Here is a 15773-nt window from a genome sequence, read left to right on the forward strand (position 1 = left end):
AACTGACACACACAGACTGGTAACTGACACACAGACTGGTAACTGACACACACAGACTGGTAACTAACACACACAGACTGGTAAAAAACACACACAGACTGGTAACTGACACACACAGTCTGGTAATCGACACACACGGACTGGTAACTGATACACACATACTGGTAACCGACACACACACAGATTGGTATCCGACACACACAGACTGATAACCGACACACACACACACACACAAACTGGAAACCGACACACACAGATTGGTAACTGACACTCACAGACTGGTAACTGACACTCACAGACTGGTAACTGACACACACACAGATTGGTAACTGACACTCACAGACTGGTAACTGACACTCACAGACTGGTAACTGACACACACAGACTGGTAACTGACACTCACAGACTGGTAAAACACACACACAAACTGGTAACTGACACACACATACTGGTAACCGACACACACAGGTAACCGACACGCGGAAGACTGGTAAACTGACACATACACAAACTGGAAACCGACACACACACACACACAAACCGGAAACCGACACACACACACACACAAACTGAAACCGACACACACAGATTGGTAACTAACACACAGACTGGTAACTGACACACACAGACTGGTAACTGACACACACAGACTGGTAACTGACACACACAGACTGGTAACTGACACACACACAGATTGGTAACTCATACACATATACTGGTAACCGACGCACACACAGACTGGCAACCGACACACACCCACACACACACACACACACACACACACACTCACACACACACAGACTGGTAACTGACACAAACTGATAACCGACACACACACACAGACTGGTAACCGACACACGCAGACTGGTAACCGACACACACAGACTGATAACCGACACACACACACACACATACAGACTGGTAACTGACACAGACTGGTAACCGACACACACGCACACAGATTGGTAACTGATAGACACAGATTGGTAAACGACATACACAGACTGGTAATCGACACATATTAACTGGTTACCGACACACACACACAGACTGCTAACCGACACACAGAGATTGGTAACCGAGACACACAGACTGGTAACCGACACACACACACACACACACAAACTGGTAACCGACACACACAGATTAGTAACTGACTCACACAGACTGGTAACTGACACACACAGACTGGTAACCGACACACACAGACTGGTAACCAACACACACATACTGGTAACTGACACACACAGACTGAAACTGACACACACAAACTGGAAACCGACACACACAGACTGGTAAACCGACTTACACACACACACACACACACACAGAGTCTGGTACACACATACTGGTAACCGACACACACACACACACACACACACACACACACACACACACACACACACACACACACACACACACACACACACACACACACTGATTTCTTGAGTGGACGTCGCCAAGCAGTGAGGTATCAGGGCTTGGTCTCTACAGTCCAACACCTCACCTGCGGTGTTCCCCAGGGAACCAAGATGGGACCACTGTGCTTCCTCATCCTGATCAACGACGCTCTATCAGACACTCCTCACAGGTGGAAATACGTGGATGACTGCACTGTGGGGGTTTCAGTGGACAACACCGCACCAGACTACTCACCGCTCCAAGGCACCCTGTACAGGCTACAGGCATGGACTACGGAGAACAAGGTCACCATCAACCACACCAAAACCGTAGTCATGCACATCAATACCGCCACCACTCCAGTGCAAGCCCCAGCAGTCACAGTGGGTGCCCATCCTCTCCAGCTGGTGCAGTCTGCCAAACTCCTGGGTGTAAATATAGACAACAAACTTGACTGGAAGGCCCATGTAAATAACACAGTCAAGACAGCCTCGTACCGTCTCTACATGCTACGAAGACTTAGGTCACTTGGGACACCCACGCCAGAGCTGAGGACCATCTACAACGCCTTTATTCTCCCCAAACTAACGTATGCGTCACCAGCTTGGTCGTCTTCTCTCAACTCCACCCAACAACGTCAGCTAGAGAAGGTACAGAAAAGGGCCTGCAGAATCATGCTCGGCGCAGAATACTCCAGCTACACCAATGCTCTCTCCACACCTGGAAATGCCATCCCTCAGTGACCTCCACCACCAAGCACTGGAAAGGTTTGGCCGTGGACTACTGCACCACCCTCGCCATCGCCACCTCCTGCCACCTGCAGCCCCCCACCCAACTCGAGCAGTCCGCCACTACAACAAAATTCAGCCCATAAGAGCCCGCACCGATAGATATAAGAACAGCACCATCCCATCTATTGTTAAAATAATAAACAACTCCTGATTTATGTACTGCACAGCCCTGTAAATGTATTCAATGCATATTATATCATTATGTCTAAATCTAATGTAAGTCTGTATATTTTCAGCCACCGGCTGCAACTCTATTAATAAACCGTTTATTATTATTATTTATTATTATTACACACACACACACACACACACACACACACACACACACACACACACACACACACACACACACACACAGACTGGTAACCGACACACGGACTGGTAACCAACACACATAGACTGGTAACCGACACACACACACACACACACAATCTGGTAACCACACACACACACACACACACACACACACACACCATAGACAACAAGCTAAATTGGAAACCACGCGTCAGTGAAGTTGTCAAATTCTCCAGTTTCCGTCTCCACCTCCGCCGCTGACTCAAGTCCCTCGAAGTTCCTGCCCCCGAGCTCCTCAGTGTTTACTCAACAATCATGCTTCCCAAGTTCACCAATGCCTCCCTACCTGGTCTTCCTCCCTAAATGCCACACAACGTAAACACCTAGAAAAAGTGCAAAAGAGGGCATGCAAGATTATTCTCTCCCTTTCCCACTCCGCATATCAAAAAGCGCTCAACACACTGACCCTCTCGGCTCTCGCTGACCATCACCGCGACCTCATCTGCAAATTTGTTGAGAAGCTTCTGCACCATCCTCGACACCAGCTCCTACAAGCACCCGAGATCCTTCGTCCGAGAATTGCTGTTCGACACCACAACCGCATCCAGCCCATACGAGCATGAACTGATCGGTATTAGAATAGCCCAGTCCCAACCATTGTAAAAATTATCAATTACTTGTAATCAACTAGTGTATTCATTCCTAGTCAATCTTAATTTTTGCACTGTTACTATGTTGAAATGCCCTGTAGTTTGAGCTTCTCCCCACCTAGTTATTATATATCACATTTGTATCACTGATGTTACTTGTATATTATTTGTAAATCAAGAGACCCATTTCCCAATTATGTAACTGTACATTTTCAGCCTTCCGGTTGTCATGCTCTTTCAATAAACCGTTAGTTATTATTATTTTTTTATTAGACTGGAAACCGAAACACACAGACTGAATACCGACACACAAATTGGTAACCGACACACACACACACACACACACAGACTGGTAACGGAGATAAAGTCTGGTAACTGTCACACGTTAGTAATTTTATGGAGACTTGAACACGTGACCCTTGACTGGCTGAAACAGTAAGGTGAAATTTTTCTCATGTAATGGATCATCAGTCAGCTTTACACAAGAGTTCGTCACAAGTGAAAGTAATTTTTTTGACAGAATATACTTTGATTAAACAGTTATTGCTGTATGAAGATAAAAAAGCGATTAATTTAGCATTGTCACAAATCCTTTATAAAACGTGGGTCTGTCTCTATATATCACAAATACACTAGGGAATGTGGTTGGGATTTTGAATATACACACAGAATGGTTTGTGCTGTTACGGTATATTAAACCATCGAATACGGAGGGTTAAACCATTGTCCTCAAAGGGCTGAATCAGCCTTCTTAGTGGGTTAAACCATCTTCCTCAATGGGCAGAAATCACCTTCCTCAAGGGGCTATCCCATCGCTCTCAATAGGGTCAAATAATCGCCCTCAAAAGGGTTAAATAATCACCCTCAAAAGGGTTAAAAATCCTCCCCAAAAGGGTCCAATAATCGTCCCCAAAGGGGTTAAGACATTATGCTCAAAAAGGGCTGAAACATCATCTTCAAAGAGTTAATTTAGCATTTTCATTAATCAGTCCACGAAGGGAAAAAATATACGTGTATGAAATTTCAGAAGCTCTGGCTGTACCTGGGTAATATAACACATGTTGTTACCATGTCATTTGAGGTTAGAGACCAGCGGTTAAGAGGAATTTACGAGAGCGAGAGAGAGGTTGATTTCGTAAGCACTGCACAGTATTAATCAGTAAGATGGGATAGGATCTCTACTCGTGTAGAATATTAAGTTACCTGTGGATCAAAGGAATAGGATCGAGTTTAATCCATGCTAGGGTGCCATCAGCGAGAGAGAGGATCGTGTAGATAAGATTGAATCTGTTCCCAGCGGAGAAGTAAGATGCGATCAAGAAGAAAAGGATCTGAAGGATAGGATCAAGAAAATACGATAGCATTCACGGTAGAACATAGGCCGGAGAAGGAAGTTGGGATTCGTCTCAAGCGAACGAGCATCACACACCATGGGCATCAGTGATAAGAGACGTGGAGGATCAGGGCGTGTTGACAGTTGATATCATAACTAAATTTTCTAAACGGCACAAAAAGAGGGCGTGTGATTAATTCTGATGAGGACTCTGAAATGTCACAGGAAGACCTAAACAAACTTTTAATAGAAACTGAAAAATGGCAGACGCAAATGTGGAGAATTGTGCCGGTAAAGCTGAACGACCCAGTTGTAGAGAAATCCGATTGTAAGAAAGATTGGGGGAATAATAATTAGGATCCTAATACCATGTAAGCAATGCATCTATGTTGGATACAAGGTTAACAATGTACTTGAGTTCATATCTAGGAGCGTTAGTAACAGGACTATGCAGATCAGTTTTGGTCACCGCACTATTGGATGGATATCGATTCCCTAGAAAACATTCTGAAGAGGACTACAAAATTACTCCCGGGCATTAGCAACCTTGAGAAATCTGAATTTTCATTCTCTTGAGATATGTAAAGAGAGGGGCGATACAATCGAAGTATATAAATGGAAGAAAGGGGTAAGTAAAGGTGATATAACTAGGTACTTAAACTGTCCAACCAGGAGTGACCACATAGCAATGCTTTATAATAGACAAATATAGGTTTAGGCGTGGTATAGGTAAACATTGGGTTGGAAATACAGTACTGTAGAGTTGTGGATGAGTGGCACAAGTTACCCATCATCATCATAACTCGAACTCCATAGAAGCTTCAAATATAGGTTAAATAGATATATGACCTGACCTCCAGTTAATAGTGACACCTGACCTCCACATTAGTGTTTCTTGACCCAAGTTAACATTGACCTGGACTACCCCTCTCCTCCAGTTTACAATAAACTGGTGTTCCCCAGTTAGGAAAGAGGTTCGTGCCTGTCCCTATGACTGTAACAAAGTAATTAACTGTAATTTCAGACTGGTGATTATAATCCGTTTAACTCATCAATCAGGTGGAAAAAATAGGATACCGAGAGGAGTCATTTTAATTGGAAATGATGAAGCGGGATTTTTTTTTTCTGTGTAAAAACGACACAACGATAATACAGGGCGAAGGTATTATTGGCCCTCTGAAATGTTATAGATTTATTACGGTATTTTTTGTAGAATGATTGTCAGTATATTTGTATTATTTGCTGGATATTAGACACTGTGAAATGACGATAATGTGAAGTGAAATAGTTTTGAACAAGTGTTAATGTAATTGTCATTTATCGGGGAATTCCACAGCGGCAACGAGGCGAGGTTAGTGAATGCACTGCCTTTGTGTTTTAACTGTCTCCTGTTGGTACTGTTGTGTGTGTCCTGTTGTTGCTGTTGTGTGTGTGTTTTGTTGTTACTTTTGTGTGTGCGCGCGTCCTGTTACTGTTGTGTGTCCTGTTGTTAGTGTTGTTCATCCTGTTGTTACTGTTGTGTATGTGTCCTTTTGTTACTGTTGTATGTGTCCTGTAGTGTCTTCTGTTGTTACTGTTTCTTGTTGTAAGTGTCTCCTGTTGTGCCGCTTGTTGTTACTGTTGTTGTATGTGCCCTGTTGTTCCTCTTGTTACTGTTGTGTGTGTGTCATGTTACTGATGTGTGTTTTCTGTTGTTCCTCCTATTGTTACTGCTGTGTGCGTCTCCTGTTGTTACTGTTGTGTCTCCTGTTTTTACTGTTGTGTGGTCCTATTGTTACTGTTGTGCGTCTTCTGTTATTACTGTTATGTGGTCCTATTGTTACTGTTGTGTGGGTACCCTGTTATTACTGTTATGTGGTCCTATTGTTACTGTTGCGTGTGTCTTCTGTTATTACTGTTATGTGGTCCTATGTTACTGTTGTGTGGGTCCCCTGTTGTTACTGGTGTGTGGGTCCTGATACTGTTTTTAGTTTCTTCTATTGTTACTGTTTCCTGTTGTTAGTCTCCTGCTGGTTCTGTCTCCTGTTATTACTGTTGTTATTGTCTCGTGTTGTTACATTCTCTCGTGGTGTGACTGTCCCTACACTACAGGGTCGTCACTTTTAATATTTTATTCGGGTAACGCCAGATGATTTTCGTCAGCACAGAGAGGGTCCCGTACACACATAGTGGGTAATGCACCAACTACACTGTACTGTACTGTACTGTACTGTACTGTACTGTACTGAGGAGTGCACCTCTCATACTGGTGGTCCCTGGAGGCGTGTTGTGCAAATGTGCATACATTAAGTATTCCATGTACACGTTGGTTCGACACGTGTGATACTTCCTGGATTTGCTTGTGCTGGCGTGATGGACGATTGCAGGTTTGATTGGTTTCAGTCATAATTGGCCCCAACTTAATCACGCCTAACTTAGCCATTAAGATTAGGGAACGCTAGGACTAGGCTCGATCCTAAAGGTTAGATTAGGTTTGGGTGGATCCAATAGGACTGGGTTAATTTGGCTTCAACTTGAGTCTTGGAACATGGGTAAGTTTATGGTTTTCTCAAAAATGAAAACTAATGAAAAAACACTAAATGTAAGAGTAATATTAAATTGGCGAAATATGCTCAAATATTCGCCTTGTGGTGGTGTTCGTGGCAGTTCCCGGAAGGTGGACTGAATATCCTACAGGCGGCCACCAGACACTCCTGCCTGCCCTACATGTGTAGTGGAGGAAGATCTGTTGACTATTGAAAATATCAGACACAGACGTACGGACGTAATAAATAATTATTGTTGTAGGAGCAATACTGCTGCCGTTGCTACTGAATAATTATAGTAATATAAATAATAATAACAAGATTGATGGTGGTTAAAACAAGGATGATATGTAATATATATGATAATTTTAACTGGATACATTACTTGTACGATGACAAGAACGGACACCAGTTTATGGTAGAACTTTTCGAAACACTGGACAAACATTAGGCAGACTTAAATATAATCTCAAGGAAAACAAAACTAAAACAAATTAAATCCCTGTTTCCGAAGCAGCCTTTCACTCTTGCTTCTCAGGTTAATAATAATAATAATAACGTTACAGGTAATAGTAAATGTTAACAATAGTCCGGTAATATTTATACTCATGATGGCAAATATGATAATAATGATACTGATAATTTTGATATTATTGGTAAGAACAATGTTGACGTTATTGAGAATTATGCCATCAAAAACAAAACACAGCAGGTGGAGGTGGCGTGAAGCTTTACACAGCAGGTGGAGGTGGCGTGAAGCTCTACACAGCAGGTGGAGGTGCCGTGAAGCTTTACACAGCAGGTGGGGGTGGCGTGAAGCTCTACTACACAAAGTGGAGGTGGCGTGAAGCTCTACACAACAGGTGGAGCGTGGGCAGGTGGAAGTGCGTGGCTACACAGCAGGTGGAGGTGGCGTGAAGCTCTACACAGCAGGTAGAGGTGGCGTGAGCTCTACACAGCAGGTGGGCAGAAGTGGCGTGGCTCTGCAGCAGGTGGAGGTAGAGGTGGCGTGTGGCTCTACACAGCAGGTGGAGGTAGAAGTGGCGTGGCTCACACAGCAGGTGGAGGTGAGGTGACGTGGCTCTCACAGCAGGTGGAGGTGGCGTGAAGCTCTACACAGCAGGTGGAGTTGCGCGAAGCTCTACAGCAGGTGGAGTGAGGTGGCGTGGCTCTACAGCAGGTGGAGGTAGAGGTGACGTGAAGATCTACACAGCAGGTGGAGGCGGCGTGAGCTCTACACAGCAGATGGAGGTGGCGTGGCTCTACACAGCAGGTGGAGGTAGACGTGAGCTCTACACAGCAGGTGGAGGTGGCGTGGCTCTAAACAGCAGGTGGAGGTGGCGCGAAGCTCTACACAGCAGGTGGAGGTGACGTGAAGCTCTACACAGCAGGTGGAGGTGACGTGAAGCTCTACAGCAGGTGGAGGTAAGGTGGCAGCTCTACACAGCAGGTGGAGGTAGAAGGCGTGAAGCTCTACACAGCAGGTGGAGGTAGAGGTGACGTGAAGCTCTACACAGCAGGTGGAGGTGGCGTGAAGCACATAGTGGGTGGTGGCGTGAAGCTCTGCACAGCAGGTAGAGGTAGAGGTGATGTGAAGCTCTGCACAGCAGGTGGAAGTGGCGTGAGCTCTACACAGCAGGAGCTGAACCTCTACACAGCAGGTGGAGGTGGCGTGAAGCTCTACACAGCAGGTGGAGGTGGCGTGAAGCTCTACACAGCAGGTGGAGGTGGCGTGAAACTCTACACAGCAGGTAGAGGTAGAGGTGACGTGAAGCTCTCCACAGCAGGTGGAGGTGGCGTGAAGCTCTACACAGCAGGTGGAGGTAGAGGTGGCGTGAAGCTCTACACAGCAGGTGGAGGTGGCGTGAAGCTTTACCTACACAGTCGTCACGCCCAACAGCACGATGCACTGCCGCTGTAATTATGTTTTTCACTCCTCCACTAATTACCTGGATGCCACCAAACATTGCTGTAGTTTTGTCGCATTCTTAACTCTGTAGCCCGGTAGAGGTCACTGTCTCCTGCTGCTGTGTTATTACCTGTTGACCTTCACACACTGATGCCAGAACCTTAAAGTCTGTTGACCTTCACACACTGATGCCAGAACCTTAAAGTCTGTTGACCTTCACACACTGATGCCAGAACATTAAAGTCTGTTGACCGTCACACACTGATGCCAGAACCTTAAAGTCTACTGACCCCGGACACAAAATGATGCCAGGACTCTGAGCCAAAGTATCTTTTAAGAAGACTTCCTAGGTAATTTAAAGACAGGTTTATAAACAATATTATACTCGTATAAAATACATTCGTCATTCAGAACAAAAAAGACATTACAAGTGAGAAGATAAGGAAGAAAAGAAGAAGAATTGTTAAATAAATTGGTTTTACCTGAGTTCTCTTTCTTGTCCATCTTGGAGAAACAAAATAATAAAAGTTTACCTCGCTGTCAATTTATTTATTTTTATTATTATTATTATTATTATTATTGGTGGACATTCAATTCGGGTAAAAACTGTAAGTGGAGACACAAAACAGTTAGTGAGTGTGAGTCGGATAAACCAAATAACGAATCACCTGTTTGAAACTAATGAAACATTGGGGAGAATATTGAAGCTTTTTATTTCTAAAACTATTGACACGCAATGAAGAGTACGAATATTATGAGACAATGATTTGAAACTGATGAAACAGCACCTCTAAGATAGATGAAACAGCACCTTTAAGATAGATGAAACAGCACCTTTAAGATAGATAAAACAGCACCCTTAAGATAGATGAAACAGCACCTTTAAGATAGATGAAACAACACCCTTAAGATAGATGAAACAGCACCCTTAATATAGATGAAACAGCACCCTGAAGATAGATGAAACAGCACCTTTAAGATAGATGAAACAGCACCTTTAAGATAGTTGAAACAGCACCCTTAAGATAGATGAAACAGCACCCTTAATATAAATGAAACAGCACCTTTAAGATAGATGAAACAACACCCTTAAGATAGATGAAACAGCACCTTTAAGATAGATGAAACAGCACCTTTAAAATAGATGAAACAGCACCGTTTAAGATAGATGAAACAACACCCTTAAGATAGATGAAACAGCACCTTTAAGATATATGAAACAGCACCTTTAAGATAGATGAAACAGCACCTTTAAGATAGATGAAACAGCACCTTTAAGATAGTTGAAACAGCACCCTTAAGATAGATGAAACAGCACCCTTAAGATACATGAAACCACCCTTAATATAGGTGAAACAGCACCCTTAATATAGATGAAACAGCACCTTTAAGATAGATGAAACAGCACCTTTAAGATAGATGAAACAGCACCCCTTAAGATAGATGAAACCACCCTTAATATAGGTGAAACAGCACCCTTAATATAGATGAAACAGCACTTTAAGGTAGATGAAACAGCACCCTTAATATAGATGAAACAGCACCCTTAATATAGATGAAACAGCACCCTTAATATAGATGAAACAGCATCCTTAATATAGATGAAACAGCACCTTTAAGATAGATGAAACAGCACCCTTAAGATAGATGAAACAGCACCCTTAATATAGATGAAACAGCACCCTTAAGGTAGATGAAACAGCACCATTAAGATAGATGAAACAACACCCTTAAGATAGATGAAAGAGCACCCTTAAGATAGATGAAACAGCACCCTTAAGATAGATGAAACAGCACCCTTAAGATAGATGAAACATTACCCTTAAGATAGATGAAACATCATACTTAAGATAGATGAAACAGCACCCTTAAGATAGATGAAACATTACCCTTAAGATAGATGAAACATCATCCTTAAGATAGATGAAACAGCACCCTTAATATAAATGAAACAGCACCCTTAAGGTAGATGAAACAGCACCCTTAAGATAGATGAAACAGCACCCTTAAGGTAGATGAAACAGCACCCTTAAGATAGCTGAAACAGCACCTTTAAGATAGATGAAACAGCACCCTTAAGATAGCTGAAACAGCACCTTTAAGATAGATGAAACAGTACCCTTAAGATAAACAAAACAGCAGCCTTCAGATAGATGAAGCAGTACCCTTAAGATAGCTGAAACAGCACCTTTAAGATAGATGAAACAGCACCCTTAAGATAGCTGAAACAGCACCTTTAAGATAGATGAAACAGCACCCTAAAGATAGATGAAGCAGCACCTTTAAGATAGATGAAACAGCACTTTTAAGATAGATGAAACAACACCTTTAAGATAGATGAAACAGCACCCTTAAGATAGATGAAACAGCACCCCTAATATAGGTGAAACAGCACCCTTAATATAGATGAAACAACACCCTTAAGATAGATGAAACAGCACTCTTAAGATAGATGAAACAACACCTTTAAGATAGATGAAACAACACCTATAAGATAGATGAAACAGCACCCTTAAGATAGATGAAACAGCACCCCTAATATAGGTGAAACAGCACCCTAAAGATAGATGAAGCAGCACCCTTAAGATAGATGAAACAGCACTCTTAAGATAGATGAAACAACACCTTTAAGATAGATGAAACAGCACCCTTAAGATAGATGAAACAGCACCCCTAATATAGGTGAAACTGCACCTTTAAGATAGATGAAACAACACCCTCAAGATAGATGAAACAGCACCTTTAAGATAGATGAAACAGCACATTTAAGATAGATGAAACATCACCCTTCAGATAGATGAAACAGCACCCTTAATATAGATGAAACAACACCCTTAAGATAGATGAAGCAGCACCTTTAAGATAGATGAAACAGCACCTTTAAGATAGATGAAACAGCACCTTTAAGATAGATGAAACAGCACCCTTAAGATAGATGAAACAGCACCCCTAATATAGGTGAAACAGCATCCTTAATATAGATGAAACAGCACCTTTAAGATAGATGAAACAGCACCCTTAAGATAGATGAAACAGCACCCTTAATATAGGTGAAACAGCACCCTTAATATAGATGAAAGTGCACCTTTAAGATCGATGAAACAACACCCTCAAGATAGATGAAACAGCACCTTTAAGGTATATGAAACAGCACCTTTAAGATAGATGAAACCACCTTTAAGATAGATGAAACGTCACCTTTAAGATAGATGGAACAGCACCCTTAAGATAGATGAAACAGCACCCTTAATATAGATGAAACAACACTTAAGATAGATGAAACAGCACCTTTAAGATAGATGAAACAGCACCTTTAAGATAGATGAAACAGCACCTTTAAGATAGATGAAACAGCACCCTTAAGATAGATGAAACAGCACCCTTAATATGGGTGAAATAGCACCCTTAATATAGATGAAACAAGCATCCTTATGGTAGATGAAACAGCACCCTTAAGGTAGATGAAACAGCACTTTTAGATGAAACAGCACCCTTAATATAGATGAAACAGCACCCTTAAGATAGATGAAACAGCATCCTTAATATAGATGAAACAGCACCTTTAAGATAGATGAAACAGCACCCTTAAGATAGATGAAACAGCACCCTTAATATAGATGAAACAGCACCCTTTAGATGAAACAGTACCCTTAATATAGATGAAACAGCACCCTTAATATAGATGAAACAGCATCCTTAATATAGATGAAACAGCACCCTTAATATAGATGAAACAGCACCCTTAAGATGAAACAGTACCCTTAATATAGATAGAAACAGCATCCATAATATAGATGAAACAGCACCCTTAATATAGATGAAAAACAGCATAGATGAAACAGCACCCTTAATATAGATGAAACAGCATCCTTAATATAGATAAAACAGCACCCTTAAGATAGATGAAACAGCACCCTTAAGATAGATGAAACAGCACCCTTAATATAGATGAAACAGCACCCTTTAGATGAAAACAGTACCCTTAATATAGATGAAACAGCACCCTTAATATAGATGAAACAGCATCCTTAATATAGATAAAACAGCACCCTTTAGATGAAACAGCACCTTAAGATAGATGAAACAGCACCCTTAAGATAGATGAAACATCCTTAATATAGATCCTTTAAAGATAGATGAAACAACACCCATAAGATAGAGAAACAACTTTTAATATAGATGAAACAGCACCCTTTAGATGAAAGCACTTTAAGATAGATAAAACAGCACCCTTTAAAAGATGGATGGAAACAGCACCCATAATATAGATGAAACAGCACCCAGATGAAACAGCACCCTTAAGATAGATGAAACAGCACCCTTAAGATAGATGAAACAGCACCCTTAAGATAGTTAACAGCACCTAAGATAGATGAAACAGCACCTTAAGATAGATGAAACATTACCCTTAAGATAGATGAAACAGCACCCTTTAGATGAAACAGCACCCTTAAGATAGATGAAACAGCACCCTTAAGGTAGATGAAACAGCACCCTTAAGATAGATGAAACAGCACCCTAAAGATAGATGAAGCAGCACCCTTAAGGTAGATGAAACAGCACCCTTAAGATAGATGAAACAGCACCCTAAAGATAGATGAAGCAGCACCCTTAAGGTAGATGAAATAGCACCCTTAAGATAAACGAAACAGCACCCTCAAGATAGATGAAACAGCACCCTTAAGATAGATGAAACAGCACCCTTAAGATAGATGAAACAGCACCCTAAAGATAGATGAAGCAGCACCCTTAAAGTAGATGAAATAGCACCTTTAAGATATTACAGCACACACAAAACATTATATGGGGAATGATGGGCGTAAATTTACGTATAGTGAAGCAGAAGGTCGAGGCAATAAACGATACTGTGTTGCATCTACTTAACTTCACACTGGACAATATTCGACTAAGTGAGCAGTTTTGAACTCTGACTTTCCCGTGGGTCACCGTTGAACTTTATCGACATGTACGAGGTGTTTCAGAGAGCTGCAGCGGTGATGGTTCTTGTGACTCAGTGTTCATATTTGTGGTGAATTTAGCCGTGTTTTGGATGTCAGGGAAAACCACTTTTGTCGGTGACGTGGGAATAAGTAGGTTTTGAGCACTCGAGTGACTATTAACTAGTTTGTGGTGTACCCTGTGTATTTCTGCTACCCTGTGTATGTTTCACCCCGTGTATGTTGTATATGTTTCACCCCGTATATGTCTGTTACCCAGTAAATGTTGTGTATGTCTGCCACCCTGTGTATGTCTGTCACCCTGTGTATTTCTGTCGCCATGTTTATGTCTGTCACCCGGTGTATGTCTGCCACCCTGTGCAAGGTCTTCACACCCTGTGTATGTCGGCAACCCTGTGCATGTCTTCTCACCCTGTTCATGTTTCTCACCCTGTGCATGCCTGTCACCCTGTTTATGTCTGTCACCCTGTGTATGTCTACCACCCTGTGTATATCTGTCACCCTGTGTATGTCTGCCACCCAGTGTATATCTGTCACCCTGTGTATATCTGCCACCCTGTGTATGTCTGCCACCCGGCTGGTCTTGAACACACCTACACCTACGACTTTCCACAGTGTTAATGAAAAGGTCAGTGGCCAGGTGGCGCTCCAGTGGAACTCACCCAGTGTCTTAGGCGAAATCAAGATGTTGTTCACCTAACCCAAGGTGTGGTTCACCTGGCAGAAGTAGGGTTCACTTGACCGATGTGTGTATCACCCTGACGAGTTACATTATTTTCATCTGGATCGTTTGGTTCACCTGGCTCAAGCGTGGTTCACCTGGCTCAGGTGTGGTTCACCTGGCTCAGGTGTGGTTCACTTGGCTCAGGTGTGGTTCACCTGACTCAAGTGGGGTTCACCTTGTTCAGGTAGGGTTAACCTGGCTCAGGTGTGGTTTACCTGGTTCAGGTGTGGTTTACCTGGTTCAGGTGTGGTTCACCTGGTTCAGGTGTGGTTTACCTGGTTCAGGTGTGGTTCACCTGGTTCAGGTGTGGTTCACCTGGTTCGGGTGTGGTTCACTTGGCTCGTGTGGTTCACCTGACTCATGTGGTTCACTTTGCTCAGCTGTAGTTCACTTGGTTCAGGTGTGGTTCACCTGGTTCAGGTGTGGTTCACTTGGCCCAGGTGTGGTTCACCTGGCTCAGGTGTTGTTCACTAGGTTCAGGTGTGGTTCACTTCTGGTTCAGGTGTGGTTCACCTGGTTCAGGTGGTTCACCTGGTTCAGGTGTAAGCTCCACGGCTCAGGGGTGTGGTTCACCTGGTTCAGGTGTGTCTTCAATCTGGTTCAGGTGTGATTCACCTGGTTCAGGTGTGTGGTTCAATTTGGCTCCAGGTGTGGTCTACATGGCTCAGGTGTGATTTTCCTGGCTCAAGTGTGGTCTTCACCTGGTTCAGGTGTGGTTCACCTGTGGGGTTCAGGGTGTGGTTCACTTGGCTCAGGTGTGGCTCTTCTGGCCTGGCGTGGTCTTCCTAACGGGTTCAGGTGTGGTTCACCTGGTTCAGGTGTGTTCACTTGGCCTGTGTGTGGTTCACTTGGCTCAGGTGCATTCCCACCTGGATCAGGTGTGATTCCCACCTGGCGCATGTGTGGGTTCACTTGGCTCAGGTGTGGTTCACCTGGCTCCAGGTGTGGTTCACACTTGGTCTGTGTGTGGTTCTCCCGGCTCAGCTGTGGTTCACCCGGCTCAGCTGTGGTTCACTTGGCTCAGCTAGGTTCACTTGGCTCCAGGTGTGGTTCACCTGGTTCCATGTGGTTCAATTCTCTGGATCAGCAGTGGTTCACCTGGCTTAGGTGTGGTTCACCTGGCTCAGGTGTGGTCTACTTGGCTCTGTGTGTGATTCACTGTCTAGGTGTGGTTCACCCGTCTCAGGT

At 43.2% G+C, this 15773-nt stretch overlaps 1 protein-coding gene across 1 annotated transcript; it reads right to left on the minus strand.

Annotated features, from left to right (window-relative positions):
- Positions 1–8228: 8228 nt before the first annotated feature.
- Positions 8229–9407, minus strand: LOC121868945 (keratin-associated protein 9-1-like). The gene is made up of 2 exons (XM_042369976.1): positions 9386–9407; positions 8229–8836 (listed from the first exon to the last, which is right to left on the minus strand). Exons 1-2 carry the CDS (start codon positions 9405–9407, stop codon positions 8229–8231), a joined length of 630 nt encoding a protein of 209 aa, XP_042225910.1.
- Between the last annotated feature and the right edge of the window lie 6366 nt (positions 9408–15773).

This window comes from Homarus americanus, unplaced genomic scaffold (assembly GCF_018991925.1).
Source record: "Homarus americanus isolate GMGI-L3 unplaced genomic scaffold, GMGI_Hamer_2.0 scaffold24694, whole genome shotgun sequence".
NCBI classification, from domain to species: Eukaryota; Metazoa; Arthropoda; class Malacostraca; order Decapoda; family Nephropidae; genus Homarus; species Homarus americanus.